Source organism: Gallus gallus, chromosome 2 (genome assembly GCF_016699485.2).
Source record: "Gallus gallus isolate bGalGal1 chromosome 2, bGalGal1.mat.broiler.GRCg7b, whole genome shotgun sequence".
NCBI classification, from domain to species: domain Eukaryota; kingdom Metazoa; phylum Chordata; class Aves; order Galliformes; family Phasianidae; genus Gallus; species Gallus gallus.
In genome coordinates this window covers 12951235-12969097 of record NC_052533.1, presented here as the reverse complement: position 1 = coordinate 12969097, position 17863 = coordinate 12951235, and the positions used below count along the sequence as shown (strand labels likewise).

Here is a 17863-nt window from a genome sequence, read left to right as displayed (position 1 = left end):
GAGGGAAGGGAAGAAAAAACAGGTAATATTGGTCTTCACTGACATATAATGAATAAGAAATATTGTGTCATTCCTGAGACATCTTTTTCTATATTCAGAGATCATTCTATTGATTCAAATCCACTGGGAGTTTCCTCAGTTGTTTTTCTTTTTGAGAAATTATTTAAAAACCTGTCTCTCAATTAATTCATTAAAGCACATTTGGACTTTTTTAATGGAGACTGAAGCCTCCTGTTATGTTAAAAAAAAAAAAAAAAAGCAGACAAACAGAATGGGAAAAAAGGTCATAACTGAACCATCTGGCAAAGTAGTGTTACTGAGGAGAAATCATGGTTGAGCCATCATTTTATTAAAAAAGACAAGATGAGATTTCTCCTTCAGGAAAAATACAGTGCTTTAGCCATGTATGTGTACTATTGGGAACTTAAGTGCTGAACTACTCTTGACTGAAAGAAATACAACAACTCTGTCAGATAAACCACACAGCTAATAGCTTGATAATCTCCTGTTATACTGACAAAAAGTCTATGTAATTATTTTTCACTTATATCTCTTCCTACTCTTTTCTTACCCAGACACCTCCATTTGTTCACTTACTTCTGTTATTCATTTTTCGTTCTTCCTTCTTGAACTTCACAGTCATATATGATCATCTGCCAGCAACAAAAAACATACAGCTTCCCCCGCCAAAACCAACTTAGAGGTGCTAAAATATCTACTCTACAGATAGACTGTTAATTTTCACAGTTTTTCACACTTTGATTGTGTTCTTTTGAAGGAGCATGAGATCTTTATGTGTTTCTATTTTATTGCATTGTGTGAATGGCTGATATTCACCTGGCGATCATGTATATTCGAGGTGGATTCTCAGTGTCTGTCTTAATTTCACCTGTGTTATTACATTGGTTTACTTTGCTTTACAGCATAAACCTTCTGCAAAGCATGACTATACAACAGTAAGCAGTTGACAGTATGCACATTCCTGTGGTACAGAATATTCACATTAAATTATTTGAGCCTTTTTAATCCTTTCAGGAAGTTTTTGTGCAAGTAAACTCTGTTTTCTATGTAGTTCTCTTATGCAACCTATTCAGAAGACTTTCAATGGTACAGTTTGCTTTATTCAAATTTTAAATAGCATTGTTTGCAAGAAGACTTGAATTTATATTCAAGTTGTGAGTTACAAAACCACTTTCCACCAGATAAGTGCAAACTGTAATAAACTGCAAGTAGTTAGGAGTACTGTGAAGTACATATTATGTCCATGCTATAAGTGAGGAAATTATTATATAGGGAATATTCATTATTCTGCAGTGTTTTTTTTTTTAATATATCATGTCTCAATTGCCATTGAGATTTTCTGCTGCAGAAATACCATCATTTATGTATCTTGAAATTGCTAGGCAATCCTCTAAACATTCAATCCACCTTACACTGTTAACAAACTGGAGTTTTATTTTTCCACTACAATCATTTCTTTCATGAAACAAGCATGCAGTCAATGAGTACATCACAATTCACAGAATATCCAGCTATTTGCCCAACTGTTAGCACTTAAGAAGTTCTCTGTATTTTTCTTCTACCTGGCACCATTGTGCAGAGATAACAGTGATGGAGTCTGGACAGAGGAATTGTAGATGAGAAACAGACACTGTGATTTTTATCAATTCCTCTTCTCATAAAACTTTGAAATGTTGTGTTTCAGACTGTACATCTATGCTTATGAGAATAAAATACTGTAGCATTATTGTAAGTTATTATCTAAAATGAAATCATTACAAACCCAGGAAAATCAAAGTAATGATACTTCCAAAAATATACTCCCTGAAAGCAATTTATTAAAAAAAAAAAGTTAAAATAAATTATTAACTTTATATTTTGTCATTACAGTATATTAGATTTCATACTCTTTACGGTATATACCTCTTGCCTAACATGTTGCTTCATACAGGCCATCCTGTTGCATCCTGAGGGTATTGGTTACTTCTGGCTCACACGCTTGCAAAATAAGTTGTGAAAACAATGGCTCTGTGTTGTGACTTCACTTCCCTGTGACCACAGTGGAGGTTCTGCACTTGCCCTTCTATTCTTTCAGAGGCAAAGAGTATGAGTAGAGATCTTCAACAACTTGAATTGTCCATTTAGAGATCCACAGTGCAGTTCATTTTTGGCAATTCATGGAACCATACAATGGTTTGGGTTGGAAGAGATCTTAAAGATCATCTAGTTCAACCATGTGCAGGGACACCTATGGCTAGATCAGGCTGCCCAGGATCCCATCTAACTTGGCCTTGAAGATTTCCAGGGATGGGGCATCCACAGCTTCTCTGGCAGCCTGTTCCAGGGCCTTACTACCCTCATTGAGAAGAATTTCTTACTTATACCTAGCCCATGTCTCCCCTCTTTTACTTCAAAGCCATTTCTCCATGTCTGACCATGGGACTCCAAGATAACTCCCTGATTAAGGAGTCCCTCCCTAATCTTCTAGGTTTACGTATCCACAAAGGTACTGATTTGTTACCAGTGACAATTATTATAAGCACACAGTCTTTACGGAAACAAAGATGTAGACAACAAGCATCAGACTGCATAAGTAAAGAATAACAGCATGGTTAGACAATCCTAATGGTGAGCTTTATTAAGTGTTATAGGAAAACAAATTTCTTGGGGATTATTTCTGGTGTAATAAACTACCCATGACTTATTATCTTCTTAATAAAAATAGCCTGTAGGGCATTTCAGAGATGAACTCAATAAAAGGTGTTTTTTTGTTTGTTTGTTTGTTGTTGTTGTTGTTTTATCTAAAAGCTAAATTGCACCGGTCTTCAATTTCTTTAATTTTTAGGGTGCGTAGGTGTGGAATAGACTGAGAAGATGTGTATGTAATGCGCCAAATCATTGTAAGATGAAAAAATTCACAGGAAAAAAATAAAACAAACCATCAGTCAAGAGGGCAATATTGGGAACATTATTTATAAAGCAAATTTATTAAATAGAAGTATTATTTAAATTAGAATGCCAGTCTATTTTTGTCAGCCTGATCTACATAACCTTCAAATGTCTAGGATGTCGTCAAAAAGAAATCTACAAATTATATAAGCAGCATAACCCTTTTTGTCTTTACTTATGTCATTACACTCTCTGTATTGTTTTACAAGAAAACTATGTGTCTCATAACACTATAATTGAAATGCACCAAGTTCTATTAAACTCATTCTTTAAAAAACTTATTTGGATAATAAGTGTGAAGGCCTGATATGTGAAATCAGTTGATTTCATGAAATACGTAGATGGTGTTCATACTGACGTCACATGCACTGGTGATGTATTTACATTCTTTGCAAAGTACGTCATGATTCTTTCATTGTCAGTGCCAACTGAAGTCACTCCAACTCCTTGCTTGTGCATTAACACCTCAGTCAAGGTAGTACTTCTCTGTGTGATGGTGCAGAGGACCAACTTAGGAATTCATCCAGGCCAAAAGCAACTCTTTCTTCTTGATGTACCATTTCTAACTCAGACTACTTCCCATACAGGATTCTGGGTTGCCTCAGCATGACTGAGGTGGTGGGAATGTGATGCCAGAAGCAACTGCGGCTGCTTAGGCTGGCACTGAGTTACGCTACTTAAAAAGACAAAAAATGTAGGAAAAAAAGTAACCTTTGCTGAATTGCTTGTATTTCCTTGAATTTGCAAGGCAGCATCAGATCAGACATTTTCAAGAGGAAGATGACCCAGGTAGTCAGTCTGATGGTGGTGAAGTGCCTGGATTTCAAATTTATGTTCAGAACCATCTTGTTTAAATTATGGTAATAATCACGGATGTTCTGTGTTCTCTTCTTATGTATTACTTTTGCTCTTAGTATTTGAAATTAAATTGGTACACTTTAGGGATTGATCCCAGTTAGAGCCATTTTAGAATTATTTTAGTCACAATGATTTTTGTAGCAAAGCTCGTTCCGGCCTCAGTTAATAATATACTACCCCAACACAGTGAGAATGCAATGCTTCCCGACTGTTACCTTCCTCCTCCAGCCCCCTCACTGCCAGGCAGACTCACCCCGGGCAGAACACTACCAGCCTCAGTAAGCCATGTCAAGTATTCCAGAGCTGAAGCTGGTTAATCACCTTTATATCTCAAAGACTAAATCCCTTTGGCAGCTCACTCAGCCCTCTGACCAGATGTTTCTCGGACTGGAGCTTGATTTTTCAATTATTTAGAAAATGTAAACTACAAAGAAAAAAAAAAAAGCTATGGATAGTAATAAGTTATTGATCATTACAAAGCTGCTAATGACTTACTTGAAAATTAATAGAAAATACCTTTCTCCAAATTCACAAGGGTTCCATGGAAATTCACTGTATGCAACTCATTGCATTGGTTTCCTTTCTTGAACATCTTCTCAAGAAATTTCTTGTTCTATAGCTACTGTTGGCTTTTTGCTATCACTGGGAAAAGGCAGGATTTCTTCCAAAGGCATCAGCACAGTTATTCACAGTATTTTTACTCATCTGCTCATTTGATTACGTTATTATCCTCTGAGATGGATTCTAATTCACCAGGGGCTTTCATATCTTCTTAGGAATGTTCGTAAGTCATGCCCTCTGGGTTAGCTACAATAGCAGAAGGCTATTAACCATGGGAAGAACAACTATTTAAAACTGAGAAGACACATAAAAATATATGCAACAATCCGAAGGAAGGAAACTGAACTCAAAACAGGAAGGGGCTGTTGTTCAATATCTCAGCGAAGGAAATGGAGAATGTAAACTGAAAGCTCTCATCAGCACCAGGGACACAAAAACGTATTCTTTGCACTGCATTGCGACTTCAATTGCTGAGCTAAATAAATAGCTTCTGTGAGGCAAATTTACAGACCTCAGCGGTCAAAGGCGATAGCTTTTGCAGATAAATGTAATTCACTTTTCACAAAGTCAGAGATAAGAGTTACATTTTTTTCCAACACAGGAAATCAATATTTAGTTTCTTTTCACTCCATGAACAAGGCCAAATGTTTAACCTAGATGGACACAGCACCGGCTCTGACAGACACGTCCTCCAATTCTTCAGCTGCGACGGCTCGTGGACGCAACCTGCGCTTTGCTTCCTTACTTGGAACGCTGCTACATAGTTTCTCACAGAAAAAAAAAAAAAAATAACGATCCATGGGTAAATATGTAACTTCAGAACACAGACTGATTGATGTACGGACGTGTCATTGAAGCTACTCTGTAGCCTAGTGTCTGACGCAAGTGTAACAGAAGGGTCACGTCAGCTCCCCGCGCCTCTCGGCTCCGGCACCGCCGAGGGAACGGCAGCGGTGGGTGGCAGCGCCATATCCCGCAGCAGGCCACAATGGCGGCCGCTGGAGCACCGCGGCCACCCGCCCTTATCGCCCGCCGGAGCGCGGCCGGCACCACACCCGGCCATAGCGCGTCGGGCAGCCTCCGCCCAGCGGCCCCGACGCGGCCTCCAGCCCCACGGAATGGCGGCGCCCCGAGCGCGGCGCGAGGCCCCGCCCGTAGCGGAGGGCTCGTCCCCCCCCGCGGCCAATCAGGGGCGCTACCGGAGGGCGCGCGGTGGCGGTTGGCGGCCGTTGGGAGCCCCGCGGCCACTCGGCGCCTCCGCCTGTGCTCGAGCTCCGCCTCCTTCCGCGGCCCCTGGGGCTGGGAGTCGCCGCAGACGCCATTTCCTCAGCGCCCCCGCGGCGGCGCGGCTGCATCAGCGCTGACGTGAGAGCGACGCGCGACTCCGCCCGGCCCAATCCCCCCCACCCCCTGTGACGGGGGCAGCACGTACAGGGCGGCGGGTGAGTGCGGGAGGGGGCGGGGACACGTGTGCGCGCAGCCCGACCCCCTGCGGGCTGGCGGCGGGGCAGCGCGAGGCGCAGCGCGCAGGGCAGCGGCGGCGCGCGGGGGCCGGACCGGGGGGAGAGGGGCGCTACGCCGGCGGAGGCGCGCACGTGGGGGCGGTGGCGGCGCGTCCCCGCCAGCCGCCGGGAGCGCGCTCCGCGCGTAGAGGGCCGCCTCTGCCTCGCTCGCCCGACACCGCAGCTCCGCCGGGCGGCCCTGGGGAGACTCCGCGCTGCCGCGTGCCCCGGCTGCCTGCTGGGCTATCGCACCTGGGCCCCGTCCCGGCGGCCGGGGGTCCCGCTCCGTCCTCGCCGGTAGCGCTGGGCGGGGAACTGTAGCACTTGAGCTATTCCACTTACGCTGGCTCGTAAATGATCTGCTGCTTCTGCGGTGCTGTGTCTGGATGCTGAGGTGACAGGGAGCGTGCTTGTGCTTACAGCCATAGGAGAGTCGCAGAACGGTGGAGGTTGTAAAAGACCACTAAAATCATCTCTAGTCCAGCTGTCAGCCCGGCCCCACCACGCCCCGTAGCCATGTCCCGTAGCGCCACATCTCCTCGTTTATTGAACGCCTCCCGGGGCGGTGACCCCACCACTTCCGTGGGCAGCCTATGCCGGTACTTCACCACTCTTCCAGAGAATTTTTTCCTGATATCCTACGTGAATCTCCTCTGACGCAGCTTGAGGCCATTCTCTTTCATCCTCTTCTGTATGTGGGAGAAGAGGCTGACCGTCACTTCCTGTGAGGAGAGCGATAGGGTCTCCCCTGAGCCTCCTCTTCTCCAGACCGAACAGCCCCGGTTCCCTCAGCTGCTTCTCCTAAGAAGCGTGCTTCAGACCCCTCACAGCTTCGATGCCCTTCTTTGAGCAGCACTTCAGAGCCTCGGTGTCTTTCTTGTAGTGAGGGGGTTGTTGTTCTGCATTATTTGAGAGCTGTGTTAAGATCCTGGGAAGAAAAGGATGGGGAAATAAAAAGAAAAGCCCATTGGTAATTAGAAGAAACTAAGTATTTTAATGACATCAAAAGCTAAGCAGAAACTTGACGCAGTTGGGATCCAGTCTGCTGTACAGTTGCTCGTTGCACTCAGCTGAGTGTTGTGAGCACTCAGTGCCAGCTGCGGTCCCTGCATAGCAGAGCAGCAAACTGGGTTCCAGGCTTCAATACTTAAAAACAGTGCTGTTCTGAAATGAGAGCACTGTGAGTCTTCCTGCACTTGCTGTGGGGTCACCACTAAATGCAAAATAGATGCGTGTAAATTCACATCCTCACTTTCCAGTCATTCCTCTGCGATTAAAAGCCCTCAAAGAGATACTTGCAGCAAGGTCAATATGAATTTTCTAGGCTCGTATCATTTCATTTGTAAGTGATCTCTGATGTATAAAGTACTGTTGAAATAAAGAAGTTATTTCTCAGATGTCTCTGGGTATTTAATTAGAAAGTCATACGTGCAAAGTTCTACTCCAATTGGCTCACACATTTGAATTTCACCAGCAGACATTAAATACTCATTCACATTCACTGACGTCAAACTAATGACAGTGTTGGTGTGGAGTAAAATGATTTTTTTTGTGATCTTTATTACAGAAGAATATGTCTTGATAAGATGTTCTCCTTGTCCTTTTATCTGTGGACAAAAAGTGCTAAAAGGTTCACACCTCTTGAGGTAAATGACTTCCAATTCTCTACCTTTTCCTTTAACTCAAGTGTCGGTATTGTCCCATGGGTGGTGCTGCTTTTAGCAGCTGGAGGAGCTTTTGGTGTGTTGTCTTCATCTTAATCAGTATTTACCTGCCCCTAGCTGCTGCACACTGGTCACATTTACATGGGTGACTGTAGTAAATATGTACTAATCCCCATGAAAGTGTTACTCTGTGTTACTACCTAGTTCACAGGTGTTTTTTTAGGAGTATGTGTGTGTATGGCTGGGAAGGGTTGGTGGAATATGTCTTGTTTATTAATTTTTAAAGAATCCAGCCTAATATTTACATTTACTCCTCAGTGATGGTAAACAATCAAGATAGAATAAGTAAGAAATCAGTGTATTAATACTGATTGTAGGATTAAGGCTTGTATGTGGTGCATAGCAATAAAAGAAGTGATGGCCTAAAACTTGGACTTAGGAAGATCAATACTAACATGCAGAAGAACTTCTTTATGGTAAGAATGACGGAGCACTGGAACAGGCTGCCCAGAGAGGTTGTGGAGTCTCCTTCTCTGGAGATCTTCTACACCCATCTGGATGCCTACCTGTGTGACCTCTTGTAGGGTACCTGCTTTAGTGGGGGGGTTGGACTCGATGATCTCTTGAGGTCCCTTCCAACCCCTGCCATTCTGTGTGATTCTGTAATATAGTTAATCACACAGTGAAGGAAAACACATTATTTTAAATAAGGTGAGGACCATGTCCTTTAAAACCAATTGTTTGCTTAGTTTTACTTCACAAGAGGAAGAAGGTTACAGTATCATACATAGGGCAGACTTTACTAATTAATTTAAACATATGATGTAAAACAAACCTGACGCAGCTGCACAAAGTATTTTTAAGTGTTTGACAGAAGATTTGTTTTCTCTTACTCCAAAACTTCAGGAAAGTTCTAACAGATTTATTCTTTTTCAGTGCAAAGGGATTGCGTGTGACAGATGCATGAAACTGTAGTTTCTGAATTAAATCAGTAGTCTTTTTTACAGCAGTTGGTATTACTGTTGGCTTAATAAAACATAATCATGATCCACTCCCACTTCAATGTATTCGTGGTTAAATGATATACAAGACAGTACAGGAAATAAAATACCTCTGCAGCTCAAGTTACAGAAATCTGGGAGCTCATGAGAGCATGCTGACAGTGATATTGGATTCGACTGGAATTCAGAAGTTCCTTAGCATGGTGTTGGGTTGCATGCAGGCCCATAGTGGGTGATGTGGCTGTGCCAATTCTTGCCCTGGGGACTACATTGCCTGCAGGTGACCTTTGCCTGCAGGTCTGGTAATCCTCTGTGGTTGTGTTTGCTGAAGGTTCTTAATCTCATAACATGTATGAATGATGTATTAACAGCCTACAGTATGCCCTCTGTTATCTGTCTCTTAGAAGTTCTATACCAAGCTAAATCCTTTAAAATTACCGAAGTGTTTGTTGTTATTTTGATATTATAGGCTGAAGTTATAGACCATTATATTTGAGGTGGTGAATTTCTGCAGCTTTTTTACTCAAGTCCCTGTCTTCAAATATATTAGAATTAGCAGGTTTTCAAAAAGAAGTGGAATTTAGCTTATCCAGAAGTAGTATTTTGCTATGGTCATGAATGTAATGGCTTTAAAACAACAGCAATAACAAAACCTACATTAAAGCCAAATACAGATTTTCAGATTTTGCCCCACTTTGCTGAAGACTTAAAATAAATGATTGTCTTTGTTAGGAATCAGAATAAATATATACATTTGAAGATGGAAAATATATTTCAATTCTTGAATTTTTCATGTATGTCATGTTTTAATTAGGTTTACCATATCACTGACATAGGTAAACAATGGCAAGCATAATTTAATGTATATAATCTTATAAATGCAGTCTGTTTCCTGTGCTATACTTTGAGAATAGTAGGAACAACTTCCTGCTGGCTGTGCTGATGCTGTTTCCATACTATTAGCCAACAGTTACGGAACTGCAGCAGCTGGAAGAGCATTGGGAGAGAGATGCTGATAGTCCAAGTAGTAAAATAAAACATTTTTGATAATCTCCTACTGATTGCAGGACCTTAAGTTAACACTAAGAAAATAAAACCTAGGTTTCACAAAATGAAGGCTGGCTCTTGACGGGTAAAATTCTATGAAGTGTTTTCAATGAGATGAAAATACTTGTGTTGTTTTTTTTTTCTGTTTGTTTGTTTGTGTATGTGTGTGTGTGTGTGTGTGTGTGGTTTCTTGCTTGTTATTCCTTTCCCCCAGCAGTAAGTTATCTGTGGCAGATGGTTTTGGATAACAAAATACTTCGTGGCCCATATAAAGTGAATTAATTCTGACTGTATTCCTGCCTATAGGAAGAGATTGCAATGAATGTGGTGCCAGCCCACATGCGTTTTTTAATCTTCCCTTGTGTGTGAGCTGTTCTAAAGCTTATGGAGGCATTCTTAGATGAGCCGGATAGAGCTTGTGTGCTTCAGTCTGTGTGAATGTTCCCAGTCTACTAAAGAGGAATGCTTCTGCTCTTTCTTTGTTGTGTTGAATACATATCTAGAAGTGAAATGATGTAATAAGATAAACATCTTGTTATTTAAAATTATGGTGGAAACTTGGTCAAAATATTCTTCCCCAAATTGCTTAATTTGATGAATTTTAGTAGGCCTTTAATTAGATTGTATTAGATTGTATTAATCATATTGATAACTAAGAAGACAGGAATGTTGAAAGATGAAATGCTGTATTAATAACTTTACCTGAATTGATACTGGCCTAGAGTATGTAATTTCTGTTGATCAAAGTACCCCAACAAGTGTAAGTGCTGAAATTGAAGCTCCTGTTGGCAAAGCAGCCTGTTAAATTTGGACAGCAGAGTACCATGAGAAGGATGCAAGTCAGCAATGTGCTTCTCTATCATTTAGCTGTATTCCTTTCTGACCTGTGTGATCACAGGTTACTGCACAGGTAAAAGCAATGCTTTCGTGTCATAAAAGGAGTTGAGTTTGTTTAGTTTGATATTATGTCATTAACTTTTAACTTATGGGACAATTCAGGAGCCTCAGTTTTTGGCACTTAACAGAGCCCTTTCCTGGTCTATGCCCTGACTCAGTTTGTGGAAGAAACCCCAGCAGCTACCAGCTGGTTGAAATAGCTGAAGGTTGAGTTCCACTGGGTCGCCCAGTGACCGAACCCATCTGATCTGAACTCATGAAGCTAGATTTTCTGCCTCTTAAAACCATAACTATGTTATTTTTTCCTTTCATCATCTTATTTCCTTCACTAACACAACACATAGTGGGGAGCATGTCCATGGGGCATGCTGTGTGGTCTGCATGTCTACACCCTGGGTCTGGATTCTGTTTGTAACTCGCGCTGCTGCCATGGCGATGCTTGTGACATCACTTGTTCAATGTTACACTTTCAGTGCAGAGAGTGGTAGTAAAGAGAGGGAGCCCAAGAGAACCTTGTTTTAAGACCCACATCTCTTCCATTATGACTAAGTGTGCCAAGAAACACGACAAAACAGCTGGGAGGTAATTGTGCACCTATATGATAGATTTAGAAGCTTTCCCTATTGAGTTTAAACTTCTAATTTAAATTGAGAGTCAGAGAGTTATTCATTCAGCTTTGAAACTTGCCTTCCTTTTAAAAGCACAAGAAGAGTGGTTGAGGGTCTTGAGCCACGAGTTATTTATAGATGGTTCAAGCAGAAATCCCAAACTGGGTTCAGTCTCTCAGGAGCCCTTTAGAAGGCTGTGCCAGCACATTGCCACTGGTCAGCTTGAGCTCTGTTTGCTGGGAGGTGTGAGGCACGAGGCACCTACTGTAGGGGATGTTGGCTGCTGTGGGAGCCTTGCAGCTTTCCGAAAGTCATGTTTGAGAGCTGTATGAATGAAGATTTCAGTATGGTTAAACTGGAAGAAGAGACTTCCATTAACTCAATAATTTTGTGAGAGGTTATGTATTTTCTGTTAGTTTCTTGCTCCAAGTATAGAATAGTCTGGTATTCCTCTTTTCTACCTAGATGCCTGATATACCTTCATACAGCAATGTTTCTGTATGCATACAGTTATATTTATGTACGTGTGTACTTAATTTTAGACGGATGACCATGGAAATGGTTGAATCGCAACAGGATGATAACGCAGTGGATTCTATGTCAGATAGAGACGCTGTTCACAATCGCAGTCAGCCAGACAAGCGTGAGATTTCCTCAGTATCTCAGGTAAGTTGGAATATGGAAAGCTGGGAGGAGTCAATAAAGTGACATCCGGAACTGTTATGGTTTTTTATTGTTGACTGCAAAAAAATCCAACTTCAAGTTCTCATGTTCTATAAGTCTTGCAATTAGATAGGAAAAACAGCAAGCGAATGCTGAAAACTATGCCTGCTTATTTAACAAACAGCTAGTATTACATCATGTCTTTTAAAGGTAGCACTTTTAGGAGTCTGCGCTTCTCAAAATGATCATTAGGCATATTTTTCACTTTTCTCAGAAGATTGTTTTTATTTTGCAGCTGGATCTGGGGTCCTAAAGAGTTGAGGTGCCCTAAAGATCAAACAGCAGAAACGTATTTTGCAGATGTGTTGTATAATGAAAATGAATAAAAATAGCCGTGGTTCTTTCCTAGGTTTTTGTATAGAGTGCATTTCATCTTGCACATATAATTTTAATTTATGCTTGTTCTGTTTCATCTCTGTGCATCTGATGCCAGTGTCTGGGTTTCTAAAATGTAAGTGTTCTACATAGTAATTGTACCTGGATGTTTCTTTGGTAGTTAAGAGATAAAGATGATGCAACAACTTTCAATCATTGAAAATAAGCACTGAAAGATTCAGCACTTGAGAATGTTCTTGGCAGTGCTAAGCCTTTTAGCTTTGGGATGCTGTGTAGAACCCGTAGAAGAACCTACAAAAACCCTTTGTGAAATAAAGGAACTGATTTAAAAAGGAAACAATCAAAACTATCTTAGAGAATTTATTCCACATCAGAATTTAGAGGTTAGTAATACAGTTCCAGCAAAGGGCTCAATGATTTTGTGCCATGGATGCGGTATGTTAGGTACTAGAATTACATTACAGGTTTATTTTCAGGAGAGAATATAGCTGGCTTTTGTGGCTCTTCAGATGCCAAGTATGCTGCAAAATGTGAATGCTTGTTTATTTTTGTTTCCATTGCTATTCGTTTGTGGTTTTGATATCTGTATCATTGGGAATCCCGTCTTTTTTTTCTTCCTTGAATGGAGCACGAAGTCAAAAATTGTATTTGTTTCACCCCTTCATTTGGTCTTTCTTTGATAGTTCAGGCCAAATTTTGTATTTTAACAATAGATGTTTTATAGATTTTATGTGCAAATCATTATCTCATCTTGGGTGGTATCTCGGTACTGGAGTGCTGCACAGTGGTAACCAATGAGGTTCAGCCATTCTGGGCACGGGCCTTATGTCTTTTAGTTAAAGCTAATACGTCTGGAAGTACTGTTGCATCTCTCTATTAGAAACAAAACAGAGCATCTGGAGTGTGTTTCAGTTTGAAGCCTCAGGAGAGCAGTCCAGATTTTACACTTGCTTGTTCCTCACTTTGGTTAGGCCTGAAGATCTGAGCTGAGCCTGCAGCTGTGCAGGAATCCGGTTGCCTTTAGAAGCTGTTTGATACAGAAAGCTTAATGCTTTCAGTAAAGAACAGAGGTGTGAGCTGGAAAATTTCTCATCTTCTTCTCATATAGGCTCCATAGGTTCTGTCTCCTATACATAGATACTGACTTATGTAGGGCTGCTTTTAAACAAAGTAAGTTGATTTGAAAGAAAATATCCTTATAATGTTGGTAGTCAAACTTGCAACAGTTGCATTGTTATTTAAAGAGAAATTAATGTTCCATTTGCCGTATTTCTGGAAGCTGTATTGCACTGTATGTTGTCCTGTGCTCATCTACACAAATATATTGAATATAAGAAGGGAAGAGGAATGTATTTAGAATTTTTTCAATTTTAATAAAGTACATTCAGTTCTGTTTTTTGTTTGTTTGTTTGTTTTTTCTTCCTTTAGTCCTGCATCCTTGGTAGGTTCTTTGTGTCACTTCTTGCATTTGTCATATTCTGTCTATTATTAGAGCTGTGCTTGCCGCCTTGATCCAGAATATTGCCTGGTGACCTCACAGTGCTGGCCGTGAACCAGACTCAGGTCAGGATTTACAACGTGAGAACTGCTGTCAGAGAGATTAGAGGGACTTTTCTGATGCATGGAGTGCACAGCCGTTGCAAGCTGGGACTGCTCAGGTTTAGCATTTCAAGGGCACTCTCCTTGTGGGTCTCAGCACCCAATTGTGGGTTAAATCTTCCTCTCAGGAGACTGGGCGCTGTTGAAGCTTGCCACATGTTTGTGAATATAGTTTTAAAAGCAGCCTGCCAAGTGCAAGTCCAGGGCATTTTTCAAAGTAGATATTAGAGCATTACAAAACTGTAGCTTTGTCACTGTTGTGCCCTTCCTCAAGGGTATGCTCTCACCAAATGGCTGGGAGCAGTCATTCGACTTCTTTTACACCTGGGTGTTTCCTTATTGGCATTAGCTTTGCAATTAGCCAAAACTTTCCTGTCTTTAGCTTTTGCTCACAGAAGCTAGGCAGTACTTGTGTGATGAGCCCTTTACTTTCCTGTTAGGTGAGTTCACAGTGAGCTTGCTCTGCCTTTTCTTTTTTCCGAAGTACTTCACTTCTGGAGTCCTTGTGGCGTTAGTTTCTGTAGCTGCAACAGAAATGACATGGAACTATGTGCACTGTACTTCATACTAGCTATGTTTGAGGTATGAAATGTAGGCTGTGAGTGTAAACTCTGTAGTAAGAAAAGTTATCTGACCTTGAATGACAAGAGTGTGTATGTGCACAGTTCATGTGTTCAATGACCGTGCATCTCGAAGTCAGAGGACTGATAAGTAACCTCTCTGAAAGAATGCATACCTCAGTGTGAAGATAATTCATGTTTTCTTTTTGGGGGTGCTTTATGCTTACTATGTTTCTTTGCTCTCTTGGAAGAAGGATTACTTATTTCCAGATGTTTGGAGTATGGACGCATATTGCTGTAACAGAACATACAGTTGGCATTTGTTGAAACGATTAGACTCTAGTGTAGCACAGCTCAGACCCCTGGAGGATAATACAACGTCTAAGATGTCTTTGCTATTGCTGAGATATCTCTCTTACACTGTTTGCTCTGGTGCTTCATGTGTGAATCTCCCCTCACCCCCTGCTTTGCTGAATTGCTTGTGGATTGTTTTCAGTCAGTGCAAGACATCCCTTGGAGGATGATGTCGTAGGTAGCATTGCTCATCACTGATGTCAGAAAGCAATGTGGTATGTCGATTTCTTTTTTTCTTTGCCAAGGCTGTTTTACTCAGCCTCCAAGTGCAAAACGTATTTTGGCCATCACAGGAGTGTTCAATTTAAAGATAATGCCAAATGAAATGTGAATCAAAATTATTTTAACATTTTTAACGCTTATAAAGGAGGTGAAAAATCTGAGGTTAGAATTTTTAAGTCATTGTTCTTGAAAACAAACCCTAGTACAAAACAATCACAAATTGAATGTGTTGTTTATAGGAACTACAACAACATGAGCGTGCATGCTCTCTAACCTCCAGGTAATTGTGAAAACTCAGCAAACAGCGATCAAATCAAATAGAAATGTTTAGAATGGATATAAATGAACAAACAAATCACTTTTTATTTGATCCAGGTTTCAAGATACCATTGTCTTTCCTCCTTCTGTGCTCTCCACTCCCCATTTAATCTCCTATCTGAATTAATAGGAACAAAACAATTTATCCTGTGATACCATAAACTGTATTTTAAGAGTATTAGCGGAGTCTTTTTTTTTTTCTTCCTCTCCGTGTGTGGTTAGACTGAATAAGGAGCTTTCAAATGAATACAGTGTTTCTTAATTTTGAGTGCTGGTTTACTTCCTGATTATATGTGCCTGACCCATTGTGTACTGAAAACAGAAACTAATAAACTGTTCACTTTGTACTGCTTTGTGTGTGTTGTGCTCTGCATGTTCTTTCTGTTACACTAGCGAATTGTATCACATTACTGCTGTCTTTGAGAGCTGCAAATTGGAAGATTAAGTGGTATTGAGTTCATAATGTTTTAAGAGTTAGCATGCTCTGCGGCTGTTCAGACTGCTCCATGCTCTTTCCTTGAAGCTTGGGTTTAGGATGATGTCAATTGTGCCAGACAGAAAATAGATCATGCTCTTCAAATCTTCAAACTATTCAAGACATTCTGGATCTCAAATATGTATTTCTGATGATAAAGTTAATATTTGTTTTATAGCGTGGAAAGAAAGCTTGTATATTCTATTTACACGGTGCCATTTAATGCCAGTTAAGGAGTGATTGTTTCCACCTGGGGGTTAGAAATGCCCTCAATTGTCTTATTTCCTGAAAATCTGATCAGTTTACTGTAACAATTGAGTGATTACGTAGTGAATGCTGACAAGATCCTGTCTCTGTTTCCTAGAAACATTGTTTTGTCAAGATATTTGAGCCAACTTCTGGCCTTCCTGATAGTAGTATGTCTTGATAGTAGTCAACATCTTTCTCTCATCTCAAGAAAGGAGCAAGAAGCAACTTAACAGTCATGAACAAAATGTTCTTTAACATTTGGAATTCAAAAAAGTAAAAGAAATCACCTTCAGTGTGAATATAGAATACAAAACTCCTCAAGTAAAATGATTCTATGATTATAAATATTTTCTTTCATATTCAATGTTAATCATGTTTTTCCTCTCCCTCTCATCAATTTTTACCTTTGCTACTCCAGGTACATTTTGGGGCTGAGAAAGAAAGAGGAAAAAAGCAGAATCTTAGATATGACTTAGGGTTTATTCTTGTACATGTAGAAATAAGGGTTTTTAACGTAATTCACTTTGAAAAAGACTATTGTATAATTTTAGGAAGTTGTGACTTTCTTCCTTTTCACTTTGAGTTTCAGGATATTTCATCACAAAGAACTTGAGATTAATCATAATGCTTTCCGTTTTGATATCTCTATCTCTGTTAATAGATTTAACAGCAGTAGCATAAATTTGAGCTATTTCTTAGTCTGCTCTGTTTCTTTACTACTTACACATTTAGCTCTGTACTGATGATTGAGAGCCATGGGCTAGGCAATGCTGTGTGTCTGGGCAATGCTAAAATGTCATCAGGAAGAGGGCTTGGATGTAATCCTAAACAGAACAAGGCCACCATTTTCTTCAGCTGTGCTAAGTTTAAGATTCATCTGTTCTTTGTTGTTATAACAAAGTACTCTAACTCTGCTTTTCTTGATATTGTGGATTATATAAACAGGATTTATTAAACTAAAACAACTTGGAATTCTATGTATTGTTTAAATACTTTCTTTTCTTCCAATCTGAAAAATTATTACATCTTTGAGGCATCTATTTCAAGACCAAAAATTGAAACTAAATTTTTAGCTTAACAAAGCAAAAACAGTTCTGGTTGTGAGAGTAAGAGCATTCCGCTCTGTGTTGTCACTGCAACATACTTCTGGTATTTTTGGTTACATTGCTTGAGGTTCTTCCTAACGTTCATGCTAGCAACAGTAGATTTAATCTGTGATAGCTTAGGGTTGTTTTTTATTGAAAATGTGAAGTCTCTGGAGGAGAAGAAAAAAGTAATTAAAAGGGTTTTCAGTTCAGTAGAGGGCAGTTTAAGTTTCCGACATTGTTTGGAAAGATACCAGTTTCTTACTGCTAAAACTAGTATATTTCTGTGTGTGATAAGTACACGCACTTGAGCTGTTTTAGATATTACGACATCAGAACCAACTTGTTTTAGTATTGCTTCTAAAAGCCCTTAATGAAATCTTCAGACATGTCACTTACACACCACAGCTGTAACTTTTGTGGGTTTCTGTAACTGCATCAAGTGCTGGAAGAAGATCTCCGGCAGTATCTATCACTGGAACAGATGTCTTCTGGTCAAACTGTTCATGGCCAGAGTGTCATTCAAGCCACACAGCCCTCAGTCATTCAGTCACCACAAATGCAAGCTGTTCAGGTCAGCTCTTCTTTTCTTCTGTTTTTGTGAATATTTGGTCCCTCACTATTTGTGCCCCATGTCAATTCATTCCTACCAGTGCTGGGATGTTTACTCACACAGTGTAGGACAGGGGGGTGATGGCAAACTGCCAACTGGTAGCAGCACCACAGGCATTGTGCAGCCATTCCTTAGTGCTTCCTGTTTATCTTTTAAGAAATTGCGTGTCAGAACCTGAACTTGTGCAACGGCAAGTCTGTGTAATAGCGTGACCTGTTTCAGTACATTTGGCAGTTTTTCTG

General features: G+C 40.5%; 2 protein-coding genes across 10 annotated transcripts in view; one reads left to right on the top strand and one right to left on the bottom strand.

Annotated features, from left to right (window-relative positions):
* Positions 1 to 745: 745 nt before the first annotated feature.
* On the bottom strand, positions 746 to 6405 carry LOC121113070 (translation initiation factor IF-2-like). Its single transcript, XM_040695650.2, has 2 exons — positions 6373 to 6405; positions 746 to 6113 (listed from the first exon to the last, which is right to left on the bottom strand). The coding sequence occupies exons 1-2, from the start codon at positions 6403 to 6405 to the stop codon at positions 5391 to 5393; spliced, it is 756 nt and encodes a 251-aa protein (XP_040551584.1). The 3' UTR covers positions 746 to 5390.
* CREM (cAMP responsive element modulator) overlaps positions 5621 to 17863 on the top strand; it is a 31717-nt gene continuing 19474 nt past the window's right edge. For 3 of the 9 annotated variants that reach the window (XM_015281263.4, XM_015281262.4, XM_046917416.1), the window contains exons 1-4: positions 5655 to 5810; positions 7438 to 7516; positions 10953 to 11061; positions 11630 to 11753. In XM_015281263.4, coding sequence (XP_015136749.1) covers positions 11021 to 11061; positions 11630 to 11753 — 165 coding nt within the window. In that variant the 5' untranslated portion in view covers positions 5655 to 5810; positions 7438 to 7516; positions 10953 to 11020. 9 annotated transcript variants of the gene reach the window in all.

Excerpts from the sequence above, each read along its gene's own strand:
- LOC121113070 (XM_040695650.2), bottom strand. The coding sequence starts at position 6,405 with ATGTGGCGCTACGGGACATGGCTACGGGGCGTG. Across the intron at positions 6,114-6,372 it reads GGACATGGCTACGGGGCGTG|CCCAGCAGGCAGCCGGGGCA; the intron begins GTGGGGCCGGGC and ends CAGGTGCGATAG.